This window comes from Apiospora aurea (assembly GCF_038362705.1).
Source record: "Apiospora aurea strain CBS 24483 chromosome Unknown utg000008l_segment0_segment0, whole genome shotgun sequence".
NCBI lineage: Eukaryota > Fungi > Ascomycota > Sordariomycetes > Amphisphaeriales > Apiosporaceae > Apiospora > Apiospora aurea.
In genome coordinates, this window is record NW_027117395.1 from 2,356,711 (window position 1) to 2,380,391 (window position 23,681).

The window sequence follows — 23,681 nt, forward strand, 5'->3', positions numbered from 1 at the left end:
TTCTGCGTTTACAGACCCCCGATGCGAACAGGTCTAGAAGTCGCGGGTAGCTGCAGAAGCATCGACCATCCCGCCTACCACCCCAGTCAGACCCCCCAGTGCCTTATCCGTCGACGCGTGACCCCTTGAACGGACGGGAAAGAGTTGGGAAGAACTGCCATCGAATAATCATAGCCAATATATTGTACCGGGTACTTCAGCCTGCACCTACCGACGGCGGAGCGGATAAAACCGTCCCATTTCTCCTCCCACGAGCAGCCCACCACCCAGTAGGGGCCCAGACGCAGGTCGCACAGCGAACGCCACCGTATGCGCGGGTAGGAAACCCATTGGCGATATACATCTGCTTGGCTATGAATACGAGAGAGTGCGTCGTTGTTGCGTAGTGGTTGTGCAATACTCTGGAACACGCAGATTATCGCGACCGACCGCGCTTGATCTCGAGGGCAACAAGGCTCAGGAGGGCCGTGGCACCGCGGGACCACACAGCAGTTAGTACGCCAAGTTCCTGCCTTCTGCCTCTGCTGTAGCTCTGTTTCTATTTTGCGCCGCTGGATACCTGCCTCTGGGTACACAAGATACAAGCAGCCCGCTGTGCGCCAACCTTATTGGTTTGCATACGTCCAAGGAGCTTTTGCTCACTGGTCCACGCACGTTATCCACTACAGCCCAGCTTGCGCTTCCCAAGCTGCATCCAGAGGCGGTGGGGGATACGTACAGAGACCGGGGGACATTGGCCAGGGCATCTCGGGGCGCCGCTGTGGCCTTGATTGGGATTTCCAGAGAGCCCCCCAAGTACGAGCAGCTTGCCGTGGGAAGCGTGATCCCTGAACCTGACGGTGACACTCCTGCAGCAGCTCGCAAGCTGCTTCTATCGAAGCTGGTGTGGTTGCGCCACGCGTGTTCGAGCTGGGGTCTGCGTTGCAGCGCTGATCGCAAAGCTCTCTTGAGGCTGGATCCGGGTATATATAAAACTAAGACACGATGCCGGGCGACGTTGAGACGAACGGGGCAGAAGTCTCAGATGCCATGTCTGAGAACGAGTACGACGACCTTGACCATAGGTTGAAAGACGAAAACGACAGAATGGCCGAGCAGACCACGTCTCCTGAGCCAGGCACCGAAGGATCCGGGGAAGTCAAGAAGAAATATGACCCCAAAGACCCTCATCGTCCTCGTCGGAAGAAAGCCAGGCGCGCTTGTTATGCTTGCCAAAGAGCACATTTAACTTGTGGTAAGAAGATCCCCATTTATTAGCACTCGTATGATGGTCGTATGACTCGGCGTCGATTGAGATCGCACTCCGTTTTGGCGTGCTCAATTCATTGCATTGAGATGCCTCCGACGAATTGCGCCGTGGCAGCCCCTCACTTAAAGCTAGTCTATTCTTACTGACTCCATGCAGGAGATGAACGGCCCTGTCAGCGATGCATCAAGCGCGGCCTCGCGGACGCATGCCAGGATGGCGTTCGTAAAAAGGCCAAATACCTACACGACGCCCCTCCAGAGGCTCTAAGGCCCGTCCTCGGCCCTACATACAACCCCAGCGTCGTGAGCAAAAGCTCCAATGGCAGACATGGCTCAACCTCGACGCCGGATTCTTCCTCCTACTTCTCTCCGACCACAACCTCCCAGACCTACCCTATCTTTACTGGCGGCCAACATCCGGTTTCGTCGTTGCAAGACAACATGACATTCAGCAACCAGCAATCACCTGTTTCGTCTTCGTTCCAGCAAAGCAGCTCGCGGCCGACTCAAATGGGCGGCATCCAAGTCCCTACACCGACGAGCGAGATGAACAGCTTTTCGCAGGCGTTGTTCGACCCGAGCAATCCTGCCCTCTTCAATTTCGACTTGGAGGGCTTGAACTTCGGTAGTCACTATGGTGCCATGGAGTTTGGCATCCTCGGCCAAATGGCTTCGGGTAATGCAGAGACACCTCCTCGAGACTCATCTATATCTGGGCCTCCAGGGGCTGATATAAACTACGGGGAGGCAACCACCTGTACGCAAACGGCATCAATCACTTCAACCAATTGTACGACAACAATATGGTGGACAATTTCATGAACGCAGACCAGAATGGCAACGGCATGTATAACCAGGGCAACCTACAGCATGGATTGCCACATGCATATGCTATCGCCGCAGCTGGCCCAACGCCGACCAGTCTTGCAAGTCCTGGGACGGATAATACAGCGAGTCCGCAGCCAACCAACTTCGGGTTTGAGTCTCCTACCACTGCCAATTATACTCTTAGCAACTCGCAACATTCGTCGAGGCCGCCTAAAACCAAGTCAGCTTCTAATGTGGCTAAATTTGGTACGCAGTCCATACTTGGAAAGAGACAGCGCGACCCCTCAGCCATATACGAGTCGGTAAAGGAGCCCTATCCGTATCTGACGGGGTTCCATAACCTGATCGCATTTGTCAAGCGGCGGTTTTCCCCCAACAAGACGTTACGAATTGCGAAGTCGTTGGCCAGTATTCGGCCGTCCTTCATTGCCTGCACTCGGCACTTGAACCGACAGGATTTGATCTTCATGGAGAAGTGCCTCCAAAGAACCTTGTTCGAATACGAGGACTTCATGGGGCACTGTCCCGCTCCGACAATCGTCTGCCGCCGCACCGGTGAAGTTGCCGCTGTGAACAAGGAGTTTATCGCACTTACTGGCTGGACCAAGGAAGTGGTGCTTGGCAAGAAACCTAACCTGAATGTCAATACTGGGGGTCGCCAGCCCCAGGTTCTGCCAAGGGCGAGTTGACGCCTCAGCTGCAAGCCCTGCAGCCCGAACCCCAGAAGACTACCGATGGCAACCCTCAACCTGTCTTCATCGCAGAGTTGATGGACGAGGACAGCGTCATTCAATTTTACGAAGACTTCGCGCAACTGGCATTCGGCGACAGCCGTGGTCACGTCACACGCAAATGCCGCGTTTTGAAATACCGCACTCAGGAGACGACCGAAAACCTGGGTTCGGATGAGGCGCCTCGTAAGGACCCGCGCAACAGCATTCTAAGTAACCGGGTGACTCGGATCGATGGCGAACACGGCATCTCCAAGATCGAGAAAGACGGGAAGATGGACTGTACTTATTCGTGGACCATCAAGCGCGACGTATTCGACATTCCGATGCTGATCGTGATGAATGTAAGCCCCCCCTCCCAGTATCCCGTCTTCTTGCATCATTGCTTGAAGACTTTTTATCTGACTTGTGGTGACACAGTTCTTGCCATGTTACTACCGAAACCAAGACCAACTGGCCATCTAATGAAGGAGAAGGAAAGTATTTGGCCGATATACGCGACTCAGGCGCCATAGATTCATACATATCCCCCCCTGGTTTCTTGATGATTGGGACGAGATACACATGCATGGGCGGCGGCGTTCTTTTGGAATAGAGCTCGAGGATTTAAAGAGCTCTTCTCCCACATCCGGGAGCTGGTCAATTGCGCGCTTTAACCATTTGTTTTACCATGCCGGTTCATAAAGTAACGATCAGAGCATGGCCTATACCCGGTGCGTTGCCTGTTCTAGTAGTAGTAAATGTCCAAAAAGTGCACTGGATTTTGGCCGGGAAGAACTGAACTTGTTTGCGCCTCCCAATATGTTGTTGTCGCGTGACCACGCTGCTTGAGACAGACCGTGCCTGATCTCCGCTTTCATCAGCTAACCCACAAGTGACCTCACGCCTTCAAGTTACCTACTTGTTTAGAGAAGATCAGCCTCTGAGGCTAATTGACCGCCGTCCATCAGATATCCTCGCTAACGCCCGTTATGGAAAGAAGGCGGACGACCCCTGACCTCCCGGTCGTCCAGGGAAGGCAGACGGTGGTTGCATATGCGAACCGAGACACATATGCATTGATGGTCGGAAGCCAGCCCACAATCACAGACGCTTAGGGGCGGCTCGGATAGTCCCCTGTCGCCACTTGCTTTTTCTTCTTGCTTTTTCTTGGATGTCTGGACATGGGGCTACCGAAACCACAAGGCTCCCTGAACGATTCGGTCATGATAGTACACGACTTGGGCTCGCATGATCAAGTTTGCGGCAAAGTGCCAAACTCAGTCCGGATAATGTCCGCCAACTTCCACGCAGCCATGCGCCGGCCGTCGTCGTCGTCGGCATGCTGACATAGCAGGTTCCAAGGCACAATGTTCAGGAAGTGGCCGGCGTCTGGCGCCTCCGCCATGGCCCGGAACACACTGTCCATGCCGTCATGTTTCTTGAGGCTGTCGCGGAGACGGACCAGGATCTGGTTCGTCGTGTCGTCTCTCGGGTCGCGTTGCCTCGCGAACTCCAGCACCAGAGCGGCGATGCCCGCCGCCATCGGCGTCGCGACGGATGTGCCTGTCATAGCCTTGGTAGACGGAACGTCTGATTCCCTACCACCGTGTCCCACTATCGCCGGGATCCACGCCGAAACCACGTCGACGCCGAGGATGGTGAGGTTCTTTCCGCGCGTGACCGGCGGGTTGGTCCCTTGCGCGGAGCCGTTGTGGTCTGCGGCGTGCATGCTGATCACGTTGGCCATCCTGGCCGGGAACGCCATCCGACGCCTGGTTCCGAAGTTGTTCGTCGCGGCGAGGACCAGGATCTGCTTGTTGATTGCTTTTTGGATCGCATCCTCCAACTCCCTTATGTAGACCTCGAAGCCGAATGACAAGCTGATGATGTCTACATTCCATACCTCGCAAGCGTGCTCCAGTGCCTGTTTTCGAACGAAAATTAGTCGCCTGTCTCTACGCCTTTCGGGAGGGTGGTTCATAGTATACAATTGTGCACTTTACCTTGATAATTGCTGGGACGTTCGGACCTTCCCGCGAATCTTTGGCCACCCTTGCGACATAGACGTCGGCCTCGGGCGCGACCTTTCGGATGACCCCGACGCAGTGCGTCCCATGCCCGTCAAGGTCCACGCATTTATTCGTGCGGTCGGGATCGAGGAAGTCCTTCCTGCTCTTGATGCGGGGGTTCTTCCCGTCGACGATGTCGGCCCGATTCTTGTCCCAGTGGTTGATCTGTCCCATGTGTATCCCGGTGTCCAGCACGGCCACCTTGACCCTCTTGCGCGCGCCCGTCCGCAACGGGGCCAGCAGTGCCTGGGTTTTGGCCTCCAGGTCGCGAAACCACGAGTCCACCTCGCGGGATGACGACCTTCCTTCCTTCGAATCGTATAGTGCTCCTGCTGTCCCCACGAACTGCGGCTGTTTGAACCTCCCGGGTAGAGAATTGCGTCTCGGCCGGGGTGCCGGTGGATCAGAGGAGTTATCGGAGGCGTTCACCGGCGCCGGTGGTTCGGGCGTTTTTGCACGCTGCTTGCCTGGCTCCAAATGGTTTTGCTTTTCCTCGGTCGGCTTTGTGGGTGCGTTGAGCAATTCCGGAGGCTGTTTCGTCTTCGTGATGGTGGGAGGAGACGCCTGGCTCTTGGATCCATGCGTGCCAGCCTCCCGAAGATGCTCCTTTCGGGTAGGGCTCCGTTTGCTGCTATGACCATCGCCCTTTTCTGCCTGGCCTGCGTTGTGTTCGACTTGGGTGGCACTAGTAGAGCGGCTCTCTCTGTGACGGGGGACATGTAGATGTTCGTCTGTGCTCTGCGATACGTTGCCGTCTGGTGGTGATTTGGAGCCGGCTCGCTTCTCTTGGACAACAAGGGGCTTCACTAGCTCAGGAGCAGAGGAACGGGGTGGCCTATTGTGCGCTGGCGACGTGCCCCGAACGCCAGTATGTGACATCCTTCTAGTCCTTTGCCCACCCGCAGTGGCAGCCACCTCTTCCACTTGTATCTCTGGGTTCCGAGGCATGGAAGAGGTGCTGGAGTTTCTGGTATGCGACTTTTGGTTCGCCTCCCTTATTCTCCCCAAATTGGCGTGGGTATTGGGACTGAGGCGTGGTTTTTGGCCATCTTTTATAAACTCGTTGGCAGCTTTCGACTTTTTCTCCATTTTGGTACAATGTTGAAGTAGTGACTCGACCTCGGGAAGGTGTTGATCAATGCTGTTCTCACTGTAAATTCCCTTCCCTGCCTCATCTTTCCCAAGCCCCGCAGACTTCAGTGATGTCAAGGACGATTTGCCGCCGCTGAACAGCTCTTGAGCTTTGGCATACTCCTTGAGCCGGTAACAATCATCTCCCAAGGCCACACGGGTCCGGGCAATGTCTAACGGTTCGACTCCCTTCCCACGAAGTTGCCTATGCAAAACATCTTCGTGGAGCTCTTTGGCCTTGGCCCGGAGGTGGTTGTCCTTCTTCCTATCTCCTAGCGAGAACCAGCAGGTGGCCAGCTCATACCCCGTCCGCAACGTGCAGGCATGGTTTTTCCCGAACGAGGCGGCGTCGCTCAACTGAGATGCATACACTCGCTCGAAATGCGACGCGGCCTCTTCCATCTTACCCTTGTGCGTGAGGTCACGAGCCAGGTTGAGCTGCGCAGTGTGGCGGCTCGGAGACGTGTCTCGGGCTTCCTTCCGAGCCTGCCAGGCGGCAAAGTTGACCTTGATGGCCTCGTCGAACTTGTTTACCTGCGCAAGGAGGATGGCGAGGTCTTCTTGATACGAGACCGTCATCTTGTGGGCAGCACCGAGGCTCTGGTTGCTCCATTCGACAGCCTCGCGCAAGAGGTTCTCGGCCTCTTCCATCTTGCCTTGGCCAAGCAGCTCGTCGGCCCTGGAGTGTTTGCTGAGCGCGACATGGCACTCCTTTTTCAGCCTATCGGGGATCGCAAAGTCCAGAGAAGGCATTGTCGTCAAACCAGCGATTTTGGAGTTAACTTGTTCACACCTGCCATTTGAATGGATGGATTGCCCGGGATCGGTGATGACTGGCCAAGCCAAGACGCCTTGCGCCGCCTGCTTACAGGCCCTCACCCCCTGCCCTGCGCCCCATGTCAGCTGCAACCTGCTAGGCCCGCATCGGAATCAACCCATGAAAGAAGCAACAATCAATCTGTAACATTTACACAGGGAGGGCGGGGAGACTTCGTGAGAGCGCCATTGGAAGTTCCAAGGAAACCTATGTTGTAGATACGGCAATGGTCTATACAATTCGACCTCTTCCCCCTAAAAACACATAAACAATGCCTGTTCTATTTTGCCCTTATATTTTAACATATTGGTCGCTTTTGTGGCAACAATGTTGCATCTTGAAACCAAGTGAAAATCTTTTCATTGTGATCCGTCGCTGCTGTCAAGCATCGTCGGCCGGCGTATAGGCGGCTGCCGCAAGTTCTTCATCTTCGTCCGGGTGAACATGAGGGTCTTTTCTCCTGTGCGCTTGTTTTCCGTGACCACAAGTTTCTCGGTCGCTCCCAATGTCACCCTCACTGCCAGCCCAGGTTTGTAATCATTCGGAGCACTAATGAGATGTGATTCGATATCAGCTCCGTTTCGCTCGCTCGCTCGCGTACCGTTCGATTCCCTGCAGAAGAAGGGGAAGAGGCCAAACTCACAATTCCTGTTCAAAAACGGACGATGAGTCCGACGACGACGAAGAAGAAGCTATCGACATGCTGTTTCTGGCAAGATGCACCAGGCGATAGATGCTGTAACTAGTGAGGATGATGAATACGAAGAGGACGAATATCGGCGTGATGATGTCGCGAAACGACGCCTGGTGAGGCGCCTCATTGTCTGCTCGTTTGCGAAGAAATTGACCGACTTGGTACCGGAACTCAAAAGTCGCGCTCAAGCCAGGAGGTTTTTGTTCGCCTATATGTCGATCTGGCGATATAATCATGGCGAATGATAGACATCGGCATGATCGTGAAGTCAAATAGCGACAGTACAAGGTTGATAAGTCTACTGGTCCAACAGCAACGCTACTAATAAACAAAACAGGCAATGAATATACCCAGCGCCATACAGTCTGCGACTCCAGGTCAGTTGCTGCAGCAATGGAGGCCACACCGTCCGAGTCTGGCCGATATGACCAATGATAGGATGCTGACATGCATGAGACCGAATGGCGACCACACACACCGCAGCCAAGCCAAACCCTGCTGAATGGCAAGGATGAGTTGCAGAGCAGCCGAGATCCTGACTGAACACTGCTTCACCGGACCCTCGATTTGAGCATACCTGCCAACCAACAGTTGACTGATTTGGACTAATGGGTTACAAGGTCTACTATCTGGCGCCGACACGGCATGTGCCCCCGGATGGGCCCATTGCCCTGGGGAACATCGTAAGCGACCCGAGAAGCCCGGAGATTGCGATCAATTCCTCAACCCCGGCGACGACATCAGCACTTGGAAAGCTGGACATACACGAGGCGGTCGAGCTCGACCAGACGCGCACGCTGGACAATACCAACAACGTCCAGCCTTCCGTCTGGGCCAAGTTCCTCGGCGGCCTGGTGCCAGGCCTCGGCGACCTCGGCGGCGAGGCCGGCGTCCGCGCCGCCTCCGGGAGCACGTCTTCGTACTCCTTCGAGAAGATCGTGACCCGGGAGATCTTCCCCGATCTCGAGATCGTGCGGTCTGCCTTCAGCGACGAGCAAGTGCAGCAAAGCATCAAGAAGCGGCACTGGCAGCTGAGCGTCTTCATGATCACGGGCGTGCAGATCGCCTACGGCGCCGAGGTCTTGTTGAACCGGGCCCGCGAGCGGGGAGTCTACTTCCAAACGGGCGTGGACCTGACGGCCGCCACCGGCGGCGTTGCGCCCGTGTCGGTGGGCGCCGGGCTCGACACTTCCTCGACGAGCTCGCAGAGTCTCTCGACCAAGTACCAGAGCCCCTTTGTCTTCGCGTACCGGCTGCGGCAGATCATGTACCGAAGGAAGAAGGTGGAGAAGCAGCGGGATGACACCAAGGGGAACCTCCTCGGGCTTCGAGACGAGGATGAGGATCCGCGTTCTAGCACCGACGATGGCGGGGTCTACGAGGTGCAATTCAGCGGTCTGGATCAAGAGGACGAAGATGTTCCGGAGATATTCGATCTTCGCACAGAGGATATTGCAGCTCCGGACGGGGGATCTTGGCGAATCGCATTTCCGCAATCAGAGGATGCTGACAGTGATGATGAGTAAATCCCCGTCTGTCCCGAGGCACTACACTAGCCAAGTGTTGCTCGACATCCAGATATGTCGATCACCGCGCTTTATTGCCAAGCTTTCTCGAGACTCAGAATGGACCTTTCAAGGAAAATATTGTGACACAATGCTTCTTGACTGAGAACCCCTTACAATATGGCATATGCCTACTGTAAAAGCAGCCTAGTTTAGAGGCAGTGAGTTTCATGGGCCAAATCATCGGGGAGGACCGAAACGGAGTGATTCTATCTTGAAAACACGGATCTAAAACGCTATGGCAAATCAGTAAACATTCCGCCTGTCAACTCTTCTAATTCCACGAGAACTTATGATTCAAATTTGAATATATTTCGCTTCTGCTGCTGTTGCTGCTGCTCTTGCTTTTTCTTTTCTCCGCCATACTTTCTTTTTCTCTCACGCCTTGTCCTCCCGGACCAGCCAGCTCCCGTCCAGCGTGCCGGTGCCCTTCCCGACGACGCCCTCGCGCGGCGTCCAGGCCGGGCGGTCGAGGCTGCGGCGCGCGACCTCGCAGTCGATGTTGATGTCCTCGATGAGGGCCTCGACGCCCGCGTAGTTCTTCTCCTCGCGCACGAAGCCCAGCAGCAGCAGCCGCATGGGCGCGCCGTAGAAGTCCTGCGCGAACTTATGCAGGATGTGCACCTCGGCCGAGCGCTTGCTGTTTTTGTAGAACGGGTTGTAGCCTATCGACATGACCATGGGGAAGATGTGGTATTCTGTGGAAGAAGAGTCGCCGTTGCTACTTGAGGTGGCAGCGGGAATGTCGGGGTGGTTGGCGGGGAGTCGGAGCGCGGCGTAGCCGAAGTACACGCCCGAGGTGATGTTGGCGATCCACGTCATTTGCGACTCGTCGACGGGCAGGTTGGCGGTAGGGATGCCGAGCTGTGGTTGTCCGGCGAGGGTATAGTTAGCTTTGCTGGTCTTTGCCTGTGGTAGCTCGGGGGCATCAGGGAGCACACACCTCTTTGGAGCCGCGACCGAAGCCCGATATCACTTCTCCCTCCATCTGAAGCGGGTATGGCGCCTCGGGGCCATTGTCGGAGCAGACTATGCGAGGCCGCTCTGGTGCTGCTGGTGCTTCCGCCATGATGACTGACTGGGCTTAAGACAAGCTGGCTTGCGACGTGAAGGTGTAGATGTAGTGATCGGTGGCGGTCTGGTTCTATACTAGCTCGTGTTTGCGCAGGGCAGGCGCATATAAGGCTCTGGTTAGTGAATGTGAAAAGAAACTGTTGACTTGTATAAGACAAAAAAAGACATCTATATGATTGAAAAAGATGACTCTGGCTGGCTTGACTTGGTAAGCGTCTCTCATATCACCAATCGTTTCGGAGGCGCATAGCGTAGTGGGGGGTTTCTAGAATGACAACATTGAATTGAGGGGCAACGCTTATCTCCCCCCTGGAGGGTCTTGCTTGCGACCATACGACCATACGACCATACGCTGCATCTGCTACCCGCTGTGGGCCGGTGGTCTCACTATCACTTCTTGCTCCTAAGTCGTCTACTACTGTTCCGACTCCTTCATGATACTTACTTGACCTTGGTGCTGGTTGTGCGAAATTGCAATGTCTTCTGGGGCCTCCCTCCACCGGCCGCCATGGAAGTCAATTGCTGGAAGCACCCCACGTTCCCCTGAATATGCACGTATTTGATACAACGCCTGGTCACTATCCCCCAATTCTATATTTAAACACCGTAATTCTTGGGACATTGTAACTGTAGTCACGTAAGAGCTCCTCAGTGAATCGGTACACACATGGCCGAGTCCAGAAATATAGCCATTGGTATGTTCAACAATTGGTACCCAGATTTGTCCAACGGCCGAGCGCAAAATCGCCTTGCTTTTGTCTATCCTGATATGCACAAAATGCTAGCCATGTGGCGGCTCTCTCTTTGAAATATGAAAAACATGACAGGAGATGTCCCATATAGGATCGTCTACCCCAGCAAGGTGCCGTAACGTTGGAGTACCTTGCTCCAAACTATAGCCAAAGTCCTGCTGGCCTATGAGCTGCCATTCACCTCATATTTGCCCTCAGTCTTCTCGATGTGATTTACCAGGTCCTCAATCGTACAGACCTTCAAGCCCCAAGTCCTTGCGAACTTGATGCAACCCTCCGCCCTCATCATGCCTGGTGCCTGCCGTATCGCTTTTCCGGGCACCTCTTCTCCATCCTCGACCATTTCGCAGATTGCCGCGACCTCACCGACACCCGCAAGCCTGCAGAAATCCACGGCAGCCTCTGTATGACCCCTCCGCACGCGAACGCCGCCGTCGCGGGCTCTCAATGGCAGCACATGGCCGGGCCTTCGGAAACTCGCAGGGGTGGCCTTCGCGTCCGCCAGCGTGCGGCACGTCAGAGCGCGATCGTGGGCGCTGATTCCCGTGGTTATGCTCTCGTCGGCGCCGTCGACGGTCAGGGTGTAGGCGGTCCCCTTCAGGTCTTGGTTGTTGGTGACCATCTGGGGGAGCTCGAGGGCGTCGCATAGCTTGCCCGGCATCGGCGCGCAAACATAGCCCGAGGAGTAGCGGATCATGAATGCCATTTGTTCTGTCGTAACGGACTGCGCGGATATGATGAGGTCGCCTTCGTTTTCGCGCGACGGGTCGTCGAGGACTACTATGAATTCGCCATCGCCTGCGTCGGATCAGCACTTAGCCAGGGATCCTGGAGGAAGAGGACGGGAAGCTGGGAACATACGGAAAGCCGCGATTGCGTCAGGTATAGAGTCGAACTGACTCTTTTCGATCTCTGCGGAAGGCATATTTGAAGATAATGGCCGTTGTTGAACACACAATGGGCGGTTTTCTCTAGAGGTGAGTTTAAAGAACACTCCGGCCAACGGCGGGTTTGGATAACTAAAATACTGGACGGAGGGGTAGCCGAAGCCAGATGTCAATTGCGACAGACGATGTCCAGTGACTGCGGCAACTCCGGCGCAGGCGTATTTTGGATATCCAAAAACCTCCAATTTAGAACCAGATGAAACCTGTCGTCTCGTAGATCTTCTTGATTGTTCTTCAGCAATGACTCAGCATCTGAGCCGGCCTATTTCAGGAGACTATCTGTACCGAATCGAGTTCTAGAACTTTTCTTGTATTCCCCAAGTCGAACAGCCAAGTAAAGAAAGTTCAAAGGCATTGGCGGGGTGCTACTGCTGGAAATTGGACCCCTTACAGCTGGCTAATGCGCCAAAACATTGCTTATGCTTTCACTGGGGCCACATGACACATGCTGACTTTGGCTGACATGCAACTGCTTAGCGGGCTGACTAAACACTGAGGCATCCCGTCTCGGAGCCTACGGGCGGCTCTGCCATCGCCGATACACCGAGCACCTCAATTGAAACGCCGAGCACGACCTCATATTCGTTCTACGAGATCCCGAGCCGTTCGGACCGCCGCAACGATACCTATCGTCCGAGCCTAGAGGCTAGAGAATAGGCCGTGGGGTAGGATAGAGGATACAGAAGGGTTTTCTCTCCAGTATACACGATGGTGGCGCGTCCGTCAGCCGCCGTTCTGTTTCGGCGACTTCGGGGCCAGACACCTGCTCTTCGGCGGCGGCCTGAAAGTTTTGTCACCAGCCGGTATGCGACGCCCTACCTGACCACCCGACACTGTTGCAGACCCTTCTCTTCGACGGGCTCCGGCTCACCAGCCGACAATGCCCACCCCTCCTCCTCGTCCGATCCGAACTTCACCACCGTGTCGCCCGATGAAGTCTCCCACTTCAACGCCCTCGCCTCCTCGTGGTGGGACCCCCATGGGCCCTCGCGCATCCTCCACCTCATGAACCCCCTGCGGCACGACTTCATCCGTATGTGTCGCAACTCAACCCTCGACAACCCTGCCACGACCGGGCTCACCTACCTCGACATCGGCTGCGGCGGCGGCATCTTCGCCGAGTCCGCGGCGCGGCTGCCCGGCACCAAGTCCGTAACGGCTATCGACCCGTCGCCCGAGGTGCTGAACATAGCGCGGGGCCACGCGCGTCGCGACCCGTCCCTGCGCAACAAGCTGCAGTACCTCAACACGCCGATCGAGCAGCTCACCGCGACGCTGAACGGCCAACAACAACAGCAGCAGACTTCACAGCAACAGCCGCCTCAGCAACCCCAATACGACGTGGTCTCGGTGTTCGAGGTGCTCGAGCACGTGTCGAACCCGGCGCAGTTCCTGGACCGGTGCGCGCCCTTCGTCAAGCCGGGCGGCTGGCTCGTCATGAGCACCATCGCGCGCACGTGGCTCAGCTGGTTCACGACGAACCTGATGGCCGAGGACGTGCTGCGGATCGTGCCGCGCGGGACGCACGACTGGCAGAAGTACGTCAACGAGGCGGAGCTCCGGGGCCACTTCATGGCCGGGCGGTCCGGCCAGTGGGCCGAGCCGCGCTGCATGGGCGTCATCTACATACCCGGCGTCGGATGGCGGGAGGTGCAGGGGAGCGAGAAGGTGGGCAACTACTTCTTTGCCGTCCGGAAGACGGCGGAGGAGTAGGTGAGTGGCCGTCGAAAACCAGAGGAGGGCATGGGATTTGGCATATCACTTGTATTATACAGTGTACTATATAGTCTGTGGCTATTAGACTAGATATAGTGCTTCGCGCGCCATTATTATGCGGTATACCCTTTGCGTCTGAATATCTGACTATCTGGGGGTTGATCCTCGGCTGTGGGAGTATTTTCTGTTGAGATGGCCGCTATATTCGCCTTGGTGTTGGATCACACAATTTCCATGCCAGATTGAACCCATACCATAATGAAATGCAGACGGAAGACAAAATTAGAATCATGGGAAAAACATGTAACATGGTCTGAAATAATCTGTATTATTACTAAGCAATCAATGTATGGAGTAGATTGGTGTATGGTATCGATGCGTCCGTGACGGCTTGGCTGCCTGGCGCTAGAGCGCGGTGCAATTTCCTCATTCGATATGTTTTGGTAGAGAAGATCGTGTCCGCCCAGTGACGCCTTCTCAAACGCATATCGGTTCTATATCAGCACGAATCGTGCGTTCATTTCCCGGTCAACTATTAGGGATGGGGAGCAATACTACTCGGTGGGCCTGGCCGCCCATAATCGCCCTGCTGCAAGCAGCTGTCCTCCTCGCCATCTTCTCGGCAGCCCGCCCGGCCGCCGCCTGGACGATCCCGTCGTACGTCGAGCTGGGCTGGCCGCAGCCGCAGCGCGAGGACTACCTGCGGAAGGCGGGCGTCGCGCAGACCGGCTACACCAACAGCCTGGGCTCGTGCCTGAACTACCCGGTGCCGAGCAACATCACGCGCATCCCGTTCCCCGTGCGCGGCGGCCGCCTGCAGTTCGACATGGTCAACTCGACGGGGGAGTTCTCGGACCACTACATGTCCGTCTTCTTCTACCTCGGCCACCTCTGGGCCGACGGCGGCTTCCGCAAGAAGCACAACTTTGAGCGCTTCCGCATGCAGAACTTCCGGACGGGGCCGAACTGTACGGAGCCCATTGACATGGTCGAGAGGGTCATGTATGAGGACGAGCGCAACGTGACGAGCGAGGCGGAGATTCTTGGGTTGAATGTCACGTTTGCGCTGCTATTTGACGATATCACGGGCAGATATTCTCAGTATGAGAGTGTTCATCAGGTAAGTCATGTGTTGCTTCTTACTTCTGCAGGACTACGATGACAACCCTGGTTGGGTGTTTTGTGATGCGCAATCCCTATCCTCTGGTATACTAATCAGTGAATGCAGTGTGCATACGTGACGCTGGTGAACAGCTCGGATTACAACTTCACGGCGGCTGGTGTCTGTGGTCAGTCCAGCGCGGCCAGTTTGACAGAGGGCAGGTTGGCTGGGGCACTATCGTGGGTGATGGCGGTATCAGTGGTATCCAGCATAGCTTTGTTGGTATAGAGTAGTATGAAACCCGCGAATATGATGAAACGAGCAAAAAAAACAAAACTTCGTCCTCGATGACAGCAGACCCAGCACCAGTCCAAATTTTGTATCTAATCTTACGTGTAAGCAGGTGCTGAGCAGCCCTGATATTAGCATATGGAGATTTTTGGGGACTCCTTTACCAATCAAACTGAGTGACTGAGATGGTAGAAGATAGAAATCTACATTTTTTAAGATTGTTGGTATCGCGTATCCGGATTAAACAGAATTCATGTGAACCTCAGGATCTCAGTGCTCGCTTATCTTGAGTCTTTGTTTGTCAAATATCATTGTGACAAACATGCCCCTGAAACTCCAGTGGTTGAGCGAGTGGACTTGGGGCAATCACGGGCAGGCGGTTAGGCGGCCAGTGACAATTGGCCGAAGGGCCCAAGCGTTTCAATAGCACCTCCCCAAGAGCCAGGATCAAGCAGGTACCTCTGCAGCCAATTTCCCAGAAAAGGTACTTGCCTGCTGTTGACTCGACGGTCGGGAAATAACACTTCCCTGGGCAACCGCAACTTCCTTTCGACTGGGGTCCAACTAGGGAAGGAGAGCCTCCTGTCAATCTACCTGTTGTCGCAAACTTCATGATCGCATAGGACGAGACACCATCTCTGCTTCAATTGATCACTGAGACCTCTGGTGCTTCCCGCGGGCTCTTCCACGACGACTTCAATCAGCAGCAGTGACATCTACCAGTTCTGCATCCGCCGTTCCTGCAATCCACTTCGCGACCTCGCGTTGATTGAGCCGGTACATCTTTACACAGTCACCAATCCAGCTTCACCACCGCGTCGCTCGACGAAAGCTCGTCTCCAGCCGCCAAATTGTCAGACCTGCAGGAACATAACAACGGGCAGGCCGTGTCCACCGGGATCATAGCTGTCCATCCCCCAGCCGGGCACAGGGATTCCGCCAACAGACAAGAACTCGAAGACGCCGACGATATTCAAGACCTCGACCCGAACCGTGGACGATCGCCTCCTCCACGCTATCCATATCCAGCGTCAGAAGCCTCCGGCTCGACTTCGCTCTCTATCCCGCATACACGGCCCGCTCCGCCGCCGTTCTTCGATCTTTACGAGTACGCATCGGCCGAAGATCTCGCCGACGATCATTTCGAGTCGCTACCGCCGACCGAGAAGTCTCCTGCCCCTTCAACTGCCCATCCGGCTTCCGCTGCGGCACCCGCATACGCTCCTCGCGCTACCAGTTCTTCTGAGCCCCCGCACGCCCTTGCATCCGCTGCCCAAGCTTCAACCGCCTACCAAGACGTAGTTGCCGAGACTAAACGGTCGCTTCCGCAAGACAATAAAGCAGAGTCGTCGGGCCAGAAGCGCGACGATCCTAACGAGCCGCCGCCCGCTTATACAGAAGGCTATAGCCCGCTACTCTCATTCACATACCTAATGGCTGCCGCCGGTGGTGCGTCGAGTATTATTACTCAAGTCCAGCAGGGCGGTCCGCCGATCAACACTATCGGAGGTATGGCAGTTTTGAATCGGTTGTGTGGAGGCCCCTGCTAATAATAGGTACAGATGTCGGCGCCGATGAGACAATCACTATGGACTTGCGGTTAGTATCTCCTTTGATCTGGCTGCGATTTAGTTGACTGACATGAGAAACTAGGGGCACCCGCTTTGTCCTGTCAAGGGATGAACTGCTAACGCTCCCCGAGTTTGTCCTTCTGTCTCTCTTCCCTAATGGTCTCTTCCCGGAAGGACACATGGGAGGGTTCGCCGAAGGTGACGCCGTCCAAGTCGATGTTAGTACCCAGAACGATGTTCCTATCACTCAAGCAACTGCCAAACTCACCCCATGTAATTCCCCCTCCCGCTTGGTCACCAGTCCGATCAATGCGAGTCTGCCTCGCTCATCTACAACGCGCAATCTTCTATCAAATATCGACGTACATTTCACTAACCTCCCATCTCAGTATGACCCTGCATCCCTCCAATATATGCTAGACTTCTTCCGCAATGTTGCTCAATCAATCCCGAATGAATCATCTCCCAGTGCTTCACCTGATGGCGGTGCCATCCCTATTGATTCCCTTGGGGGTCAAGAGACGACGGAAGCAAGCGTGCTGGTATTATAGTGTTGCGCGAGGACCTCGACTTCTACGCCATCCCTCCCCGGGCCGACATTAACCAGGCGGAAATGATTGAAGTCAAGAGAGCTGCCGCGCGAGCCTTGCTGAGGCAAGATGGTATTTTCTCTGGCCTCAAGCGAAGTGACGAGCCCGGTACCACAGAGGCGCATCTTATTGAGATGCTTACTGCTGGGTGAGTGGATTGCTGATTCTGATAGCCTTATCCTCAATTCCTGGGGTCATCAACTAACAGTTTACAGTGGCTTCAACCACGACGATAGATGGGGTCACCGTGCGGGAGAACCCAACAAGGCGGTTGTGTGCAGTCTCGCGCTTGCCAGATTACGTAGCGACATCCGCGGCAACGATATGGGCAACAACGCCGTCGGCATGGCGCAAAAGCTCCTTCTCTTTTGGCGCAAGCCTGCGAGGCGGTGTTGGTGGGAAGGCGTTGACCTGGAGAATGTCGAGGGTGTCGATGGAACTCTGAAGGTGTGGATTCGACGAGTGTGGACCCTCGAGATGAGTGTCATTGGCCTGCGCTGATGTCCCCCGGCCTCATAAAAACCTGGCTGCGGTGTAGCGGCTATTTCCTTTTTTGTTCAGCGGCATATCTGTTTTGCAAGCCAGCAGCAAGAAGAGGCTGCAATGTTTAGGATTCCCTGTCGTTAATATTTCGTTTCATTAGGTACTATAGGAAAACATGCTGGGGACGAGGCATCAAGTCTCCATATTCGATTGTAATTGAGGTATTTCAACGCTCTGATACTGTATGTGCTAGAACATGTCCAAATGGCCATCATCAGCAAGCAGTATATTGTTCCTCGTTCTAATAACTTCTTCGAGTATTTCTTATATATCGTAGCCAACCTTTCAATCGTATAACCCTTAACGCCGTGCCAATACCTCTTATCCACTCCCATCCGTGCATTTAATCTGAACATTCTCGTGTTCGCTGACCCGTCAACCCAGCAGCCGCACATCATGAGGTTGCAGCTTCCCCCTTCTTCTTCTTCGCAAGACTACCCAGCTTATCGACGGCTTCCTTCAGGACAGGCAGATTCGCACCCCTAACGAGAGGGTTGCCATTCACGGCAACTTGTCGACCCTCCTTGAAGAACATAAAGGTGGGCATCGCGCTGATGCCATACTGCGCCGCGACATCCCTGGTGTGGTCCACGTTCACCTTCGCGATCGCGAAGTGTCCCGGCAAGTTGTACATGAATGCCAGCTGCTCGAGATGGGGCGCGATTTGTTTGCAGGGGCCGCACCAGTCGGCGTAGAAGTCCACGACAACGTAGGTGGTGCTCTTGAAGAGCGCGTTGAGCTCCGCCTGGGAGTTGACGGAGATAGGTTTTCCTTGGGCCATTTTTGGCTCTGGGTTTTCAGAACAGAGATGAAGAGAGAGAGAGAGGCGGTATGCTTGCTCGGGGTTTTCCGGCTGAGTGCTTCAACAACAGAACTGGGTGTATCTTTTCTCGAAGGGAATAGCCAATCGTGTGTAACCTCGTGGGATATAAATCCGCGTCTGCTGATGTATTATACGTGAAGTCATCCTGGGCGCTAAGGAGATTTCGAGAATAGTCGACTGGATTCTGTCTCGACAGTAAGCGGGTCGTCGGTCAGTCAGACTTTGAACCTAGCTCCTCCAGCCGCCGGTGGTTGACGAGGTGCGACGGAAGCTAGCATTAGGTTTGAAGCTAGAACAGCATAGAGCCAATTGTAGAGTGGATATGTGCTCCTCCTTCGACCAAAGGCCCATCACTATCCATCAAAAGTAACTGCTCATAGCCCCATAAGCACGGTAAATCACACTTCTCCATGTCCTTGATCGTCGTTTTCGGTCGTTTCCCGGGGAAGCCGGCGGCTAAATTGATCGTGGCAGTGGTATTGGTGGCCGCGGTAGGAGAACGGCTGACGGCATAGTTGGCGACGAAAATAGCTGATGGAGTTCGCAACGAACGGGGCGGCGGCTGTGAAGTATGGCTTACCCACATACGTCTATGGGTCTAGACGATCGTGAACTCTGTCGTATTCGACGATGGCGGAAAGGCTAGACGCCCTCCGAGATAACTTCCATGATCTGTTACTATAGCATCAGCATCTTTGCTCCATTTGCCTCGGGCGCTTGACTTTAACACCCCAACCCGGCGGAAGTGCATGCCGGCTGGTCTTAGCAACAGGCACTCATAAGTCCCTGCCCACTCAACCACATAGTGCATGAGGGGGAATGCCATTAGATCGTCTCCGAGCGCTTCGTGAATCGTGTTGGCATCCAAATAACCAGAGCCATCGTTCTCCAAATCGAGGTTAATGACCAACGCCTTGTCCGTTAGCAGCATGTCTTTGCTGACTGGCAACAGTAGTCCTTTCACCTTAAGATGGCCGGAATTCGGTATAAACGGGGACTGCACAGGCTCGATGTGTAGTACTTCGAAGCAAACTCTGCCGGTCTTTGCATGAGGACTGTCTGGTCGCAAGCTGAATGCAATGGGTCCTTCCCACGAGGCCCATGACCAACTTGGGCCTTGCGGGTTGGTTAGTCTTCGTCCCCGAAGCCCGCCGCTCTGCGCGACCCATGAAAGACCATTTGCGAAGTCTTCCCTCCAGAGGCCGGCGATGTTGGTGAAGCCCGTGATCTCCTGCACCCGCTCCATTACGCCAGCCAAGGCGTGGAGCTTATCCTCCTCCTTGGTCAAGAATCGGCAAGAATAGGACTCCACTATCGCATACCATGAGCTCAGCATAGCCTTGGGATCCTCTGAATACCGGTTCTTCCCTCCAAGCCAGGGCATTCGGCTGTAGAATCCTCCTGATACTCGGTTGTCTTCGGCCCAATCGCCGCTCCAGCATTCAATGAATATGAGATCTTTCGTGAAGTGGACCAGCCTCCGCGACAGGATTCGTTCTTGAAAGGTCCAGCCCCGACTGTTCCATTGCGCTTCTTCCAGGTCCATGGTCGGCTCATGATACAGGGAAGGGGAGTTTTTGGTCTGCAGATAGAAGTGACCGGCCTCCATCGAGCTTTCGGTGGGTATACAATACGGTATCCTAGCCGGCGGAACCGCGGGTGCTGGCCTCTTCAGGAACCCATCGTGTGCTGAGCTCGCACGAGTTGCAACTATAGTGGCATATGCGTTGGAGTATATCTTGGCCATCCTCGGGGCCTCCTTGTGCCAGTCGTCTGAGCTGTCTTGGATGATGCAGAGCGAATCGATCCAGACATAGCGCAGGTCCAGAGCGCGTGTGACCTCGACGGCATCCTGGAACGTCTGCGGTAGAGCTTCGAACGGAATGAACATATTGCCCAAGTCTACCGTTTCTTGGGTTGTGACCAGAAAAGGGGCGGTGGTCCGGGGGTTTCCCCAGACGTGGCTCAACGTTGCGTAAGCCGTGCCAGCTGGCAAATCGCCCGTGTCGACCAATCTAACCCCTTTGCATCCCGTATCAACGTCAAGTAGTCTACTGGGAAGTTCCCTGTCGCTCTTTGACTGGCATGTGACGTGGTGGTTCGAGCAGTCCTCCAGATACGCCTTCATTGCCACTTTGTTCGAGGGGCTCAAGCAACTGGCGCCGGGTACCCTCCCCCTGATTCTGCTCGAGACCATGCAACTATCTTAGAATTGGATCAGCTTTGTTCCACGGCATGAAACGGTCCATGGATGGTTGGAAAGGTGTAGTGGTTCCGTATAGGCTTACTGGGACTACCATATATTCTGAATGGTACTGCGAATGCATCGTTCCGGTGGTCACCGTACCTAATCACCAAATCGCACTGATACGGCCCATTCTCGTTGGCCGGCAGCCGTAGGTCCCACCGGCTCTCCGTTTGGATGATCATTGACTCAACGAGGATCTCGCCTTTGCAAGATCCCATGTCTGGCAAGGGATCGATCCGATCTTTGTGCGGCGTCAAGTGCCATCGTATGCCGTGACTGAGCATCTCACAAGCCGGGCAACCGGAATCTAGGAGCTCGGTAAGCTCAGGGTAACGGACCGAGCGGTTCCATGGGACTTCATATGAGAGCCACGTCGTGTAGCCAAAGGCAAAGGTAACGGTGCAATATTGACAAAGACCACTGAGAAGTAACGGCTCGCGGTCGTGCCATAAGGTAATAGCCGTGTCGGCCATCACGTCCTTGATGTTTGTAATGTTTGTAATAATATATAAGGCCTTGGAAACTCCGTTTACGTAAGATCTGGGTTTGATGAAGTTACTTGTGACAGAATGGCTGAAGGTATGATAGATGGCGATGGCAGATAACAACAGTTGTCGAACCTACACCCTTTTACTTGACTTAAGCGCCGCTACCGGGACTTTGCGGTTGGACATTCAAAATAGCCGCCCAGGGTGTGATGGCTGTGATAGGTAAGGGCATTCTGCAGGCTCCATTTGTATGCGGCTCCACCACAAGCCGTACAACACAACGTGTGATCCCCGATCCTTACGAACGGTCCCTCTAGCCGGTTGCCCGAGATGTCGAACTGTAGATCTGAAAGATCGTAGGACAGAGTCCCATTGTTTGTTATTGGGTTAACTGTTACTCGTAAAGGGAGTTAAGTATCACCATCTTCTACAGGGGAGATTTAAGTGCACGCTCGACGTGAAATTCGCAATATGTAATAGAAGACACTTTTCTATATAAATCAGCGCTAGAGTCTATATGTATGTTTCAACCGTCGTTCATCAGCCACAAGTTTGCAGCCAGAGGGAATTGTGTATTACCTGGCAACCACTCACATTTCTTCAGTCACGTCCACATATTATTTGCCCCGGGAGAGCCCATTGTGGTATCTGACCATCTAAAGACTATGTTGTTCCTGGCTACACACTGCAAAATGGTTGTTGTTGGTTGTGATACGTAGCTAAATTCCTTTGCATTTAAATCTTGCGGTTTTGCGAGGAGTCTACGACGTAAATTCCCCCACTATCTGTCAGATATCTAGACTAGAGGATCAAGGGTCTTATTGGTGCATCAGATAACGTTGACATATAGAAAGAGATGAATCTTGGCCAGCCTATAGACTTTACGCAATATTCAACCTTGCAAATTTGGGGTCATTGAACTGGTGGTTCATGGGGTGAAGGGAAAGCGAGAAAGAATATGATGCACACCGTGGTTGAATCTTCAGTACCAGGCGGTCCGTCCTACTTACCGGAAATCAGCCCATAATGGCGAGACCATACCATGTTTGTACTGGGATCCTAGCCACACCCTTGCTGATAACACCCAGCACGGAGCACATGTTGACTCTCCATGCTCCATCTTCTGCAGATACCCGGATATGAAGATCAACGATAGGCAAGATATACATGCAGTCTATTTTATGTAGTGTAACCTTGCAACGTTAGATGTGTGTTTGATACGCACGCCGGTTTTACATTACTGCCTACGGTTTGCCATCAAGGGATATAACTCGCCCTTTTTTGCTCGGGTTTGCTTTTGCTGGCCTGCCGCTAGGAGTCGAAAAGCAAAAGAAGGAAAAAAGGAATATAAACCTCCCCGCTCCTTCATCTACTTCACTTCTCCCATTTCTTTCTTACACATTAGTCCATCACTCTCTCCTTTTGACTAAAAGCCAATCCAGACGACAAGATGGCCAACGAGTGCAACGCATGCAAGAAGACAGGTATTGACCTCAAGAAATGCAGCAAATGTCAAACTACTCTCTACTGCTCGAGAGACTGCCAAAAGGCCGACTGGAAATCCCACAAGAAAGTGTGCAATTCGAACGCCCAGAACCACCTGCCCGATAAGATTGGATGCTTCGATGTCACTCATAACGACGGCCTCAAAATATCTCCCCCCGTGGCCTTGATGGGCCCATCTACAAACCGTACACCCGTCTCCATGAACGCAAGTGGCTCCACGACCGTCCGGAGAAGGACGTGTACCGGCTCCTCATTGACTGTTACCGCATGCGCATAGCGGACTATGTCAAATTCGACGGCCTGGCCGAAGCCGGCTCCGTACAAGGCGGCGCCACCGACCCAGAGTCCAGCTTCCGCCGCTTCCTCCAAGCAGTGGAGGCCAAGCCTGAGCTCCTGCCGCCCTGGTGGGACGACACGAAGAAGGAGGCGTGCGTGCAGCTAGGAAGATCCGGCGACGCCTGGTCCCATCTGCGACGCGCCGTGGAGAAGGCCGAGGTCGTCGAGCACTACGGCGACACGTCGTTTGCTATGCAGCTGCGCCTCTTTGGCGAGCAGGTCTTTGGGCATACCCCTGGGACTTTTGGTAATGGGGCCCAGGTCATAGAGGGCATGATGCGTATGGAGGTGCCGAGTGACTTGGTGTGGTCGAGGGCTCATCTTGGGTTCTAGTGGTTCTGGACCCTGTTCCCTCCCTAAGGCAGGACTATGCCAGTAACACACAACTTGCATGGATCAGGAATGTAAAATCACGATTTATCAATACGACAAGAAAAATCTAAAAGCACCGATTGGAGGAGGGGTCGGGGGTTGTTTGCAGTTTTGATATGCCCGTTTTCGAAAATTTAAAACGGCGCGGAAAAGTATTTCACACTTGTTCATATCCCATGTGACAAACAAACCCTTATAGGCTTATCATCTCATCATCGCGTGAAATACCAACAAAATAATGCTTCAGCTGTTAAGAC

General features: G+C 54.2%; 11 protein-coding genes across 11 annotated transcripts; 5 read left to right on the top strand and 6 right to left on the bottom strand.

Moving 5' to 3' along the window:
• Positions 1–984: 984 nt before the first annotated feature.
• PG986_012195 (uncharacterized protein) lies at positions 985–3,272 on the top strand (the record flags this gene model as incomplete). The annotated part of the gene is given in 5 exon segments (XM_066848417.1): positions 985–1,234; positions 1,406–1,924; positions 1,996–2,730; positions 2,745–3,151; positions 3,228–3,272. 5 exon segments carry the CDS (start codon positions 985–987, stop codon positions 3,270–3,272), a joined length of 1,956 nt encoding a protein of 651 aa, XP_066695113.1.
• A 769-nt stretch (positions 3,273–4,041) lies between these two features.
• Positions 4,042–6,742, bottom strand: PG986_012196 (uncharacterized protein; the record flags this gene model as incomplete). Its single annotated transcript, XM_066848418.1, has 2 exons — positions 4,042–4,713; positions 4,793–6,742. 2 exons carry the CDS (start codon positions 6,740–6,742, stop codon positions 4,042–4,044), a joined length of 2,622 nt encoding a protein of 873 aa, XP_066695114.1.
• A 445-nt stretch (positions 6,743–7,187) lies between these two features.
• Positions 7,188–7,736, bottom strand: PG986_012197 (uncharacterized protein; the record flags this gene model as incomplete). The annotated part of the gene is made up of 2 exons (XM_066848419.1): positions 7,188–7,323; positions 7,450–7,736. The coding sequence occupies 2 exons, from the start codon at positions 7,734–7,736 to the stop codon at positions 7,188–7,190; spliced, it is 423 nt and encodes a 140-aa protein (XP_066695115.1).
• Positions 7,737–8,108: 372 nt separating this feature from the next.
• On the top strand, positions 8,109–9,026 carry PG986_012198 (uncharacterized protein; the record flags this gene model as incomplete). The annotated part of the gene is made up of 1 exon (XM_066848420.1): positions 8,109–9,026. One exon carries the CDS (start codon positions 8,109–8,111, stop codon positions 9,024–9,026), a length of 918 nt encoding a protein of 305 aa, XP_066695116.1.
• A 417-nt stretch (positions 9,027–9,443) lies between these two features.
• Positions 9,444–10,134, bottom strand: PG986_012199 (riboflavin kinase; the record flags this gene model as incomplete). Its single annotated transcript, XM_066848421.1, has 2 exons — positions 9,444–9,929; positions 10,009–10,134. The coding sequence occupies 2 exons, from the start codon at positions 10,132–10,134 to the stop codon at positions 9,444–9,446; spliced, it is 612 nt and encodes a 203-aa protein (XP_066695117.1).
• A 920-nt stretch (positions 10,135–11,054) lies between these two features.
• On the bottom strand, positions 11,055–11,816 carry PG986_012200 (uncharacterized protein; the record flags this gene model as incomplete). The annotated part of the gene is made up of 2 exons (XM_066848422.1): positions 11,055–11,689; positions 11,753–11,816. The coding sequence occupies 2 exons, from the start codon at positions 11,814–11,816 to the stop codon at positions 11,055–11,057; spliced, it is 699 nt and encodes a 232-aa protein (XP_066695118.1).
• Positions 11,817–12,546: 730 nt separating this feature from the next.
• PG986_012201 (uncharacterized protein) lies at positions 12,547–13,551 on the top strand (the record flags this gene model as incomplete). Its single annotated transcript, XM_066848423.1, has 1 exon — positions 12,547–13,551. The coding sequence occupies one exon, from the start codon at positions 12,547–12,549 to the stop codon at positions 13,549–13,551; it is 1,005 nt and encodes a 334-aa protein (XP_066695119.1).
• A 544-nt stretch (positions 13,552–14,095) lies between these two features.
• PG986_012202 (phosphatase activator protein) lies at positions 14,096–17,609 on the top strand (the record flags this gene model as incomplete). Its single annotated transcript, XM_066848424.1, has 7 exons — positions 14,096–14,674; positions 14,809–14,948; positions 15,741–16,456; positions 16,510–16,546; positions 16,601–17,031; positions 17,070–17,256; positions 17,324–17,609. 7 exons carry the CDS (start codon positions 14,096–14,098, stop codon positions 17,607–17,609), a joined length of 2,376 nt encoding a protein of 791 aa, XP_066695120.1.
• A 436-nt stretch (positions 17,610–18,045) lies between these two features.
• On the bottom strand, positions 18,046–18,432 carry PG986_012203 (uncharacterized protein; the record flags this gene model as incomplete). Its single annotated transcript, XM_066848425.1, has 1 exon — positions 18,046–18,432. One exon carries the CDS (start codon positions 18,430–18,432, stop codon positions 18,046–18,048), a length of 387 nt encoding a protein of 128 aa, XP_066695121.1.
• Positions 18,433–19,072: 640 nt separating this feature from the next.
• On the bottom strand, positions 19,073–21,195 carry PG986_012204 (HET-domain-containing protein; the record flags this gene model as incomplete). Its single annotated transcript, XM_066848426.1, has 2 exons — positions 19,073–20,675; positions 20,822–21,195. 2 exons carry the CDS (start codon positions 21,193–21,195, stop codon positions 19,073–19,075), a joined length of 1,977 nt encoding a protein of 658 aa, XP_066695122.1.
• Positions 21,196–22,654: 1,459 nt separating this feature from the next.
• On the top strand, positions 22,655–23,385 carry PG986_012205 (MYND domain protein; the record flags this gene model as incomplete). The annotated part of the gene is made up of 2 exons (XM_066848427.1): positions 22,655–22,955; positions 22,994–23,385. Coding segments are annotated over 2 exons (693 nt in total), but the record flags the coding sequence as incomplete, so codon positions are not given.
• Between the last annotated feature and the right edge of the window lie 296 nt (positions 23,386–23,681).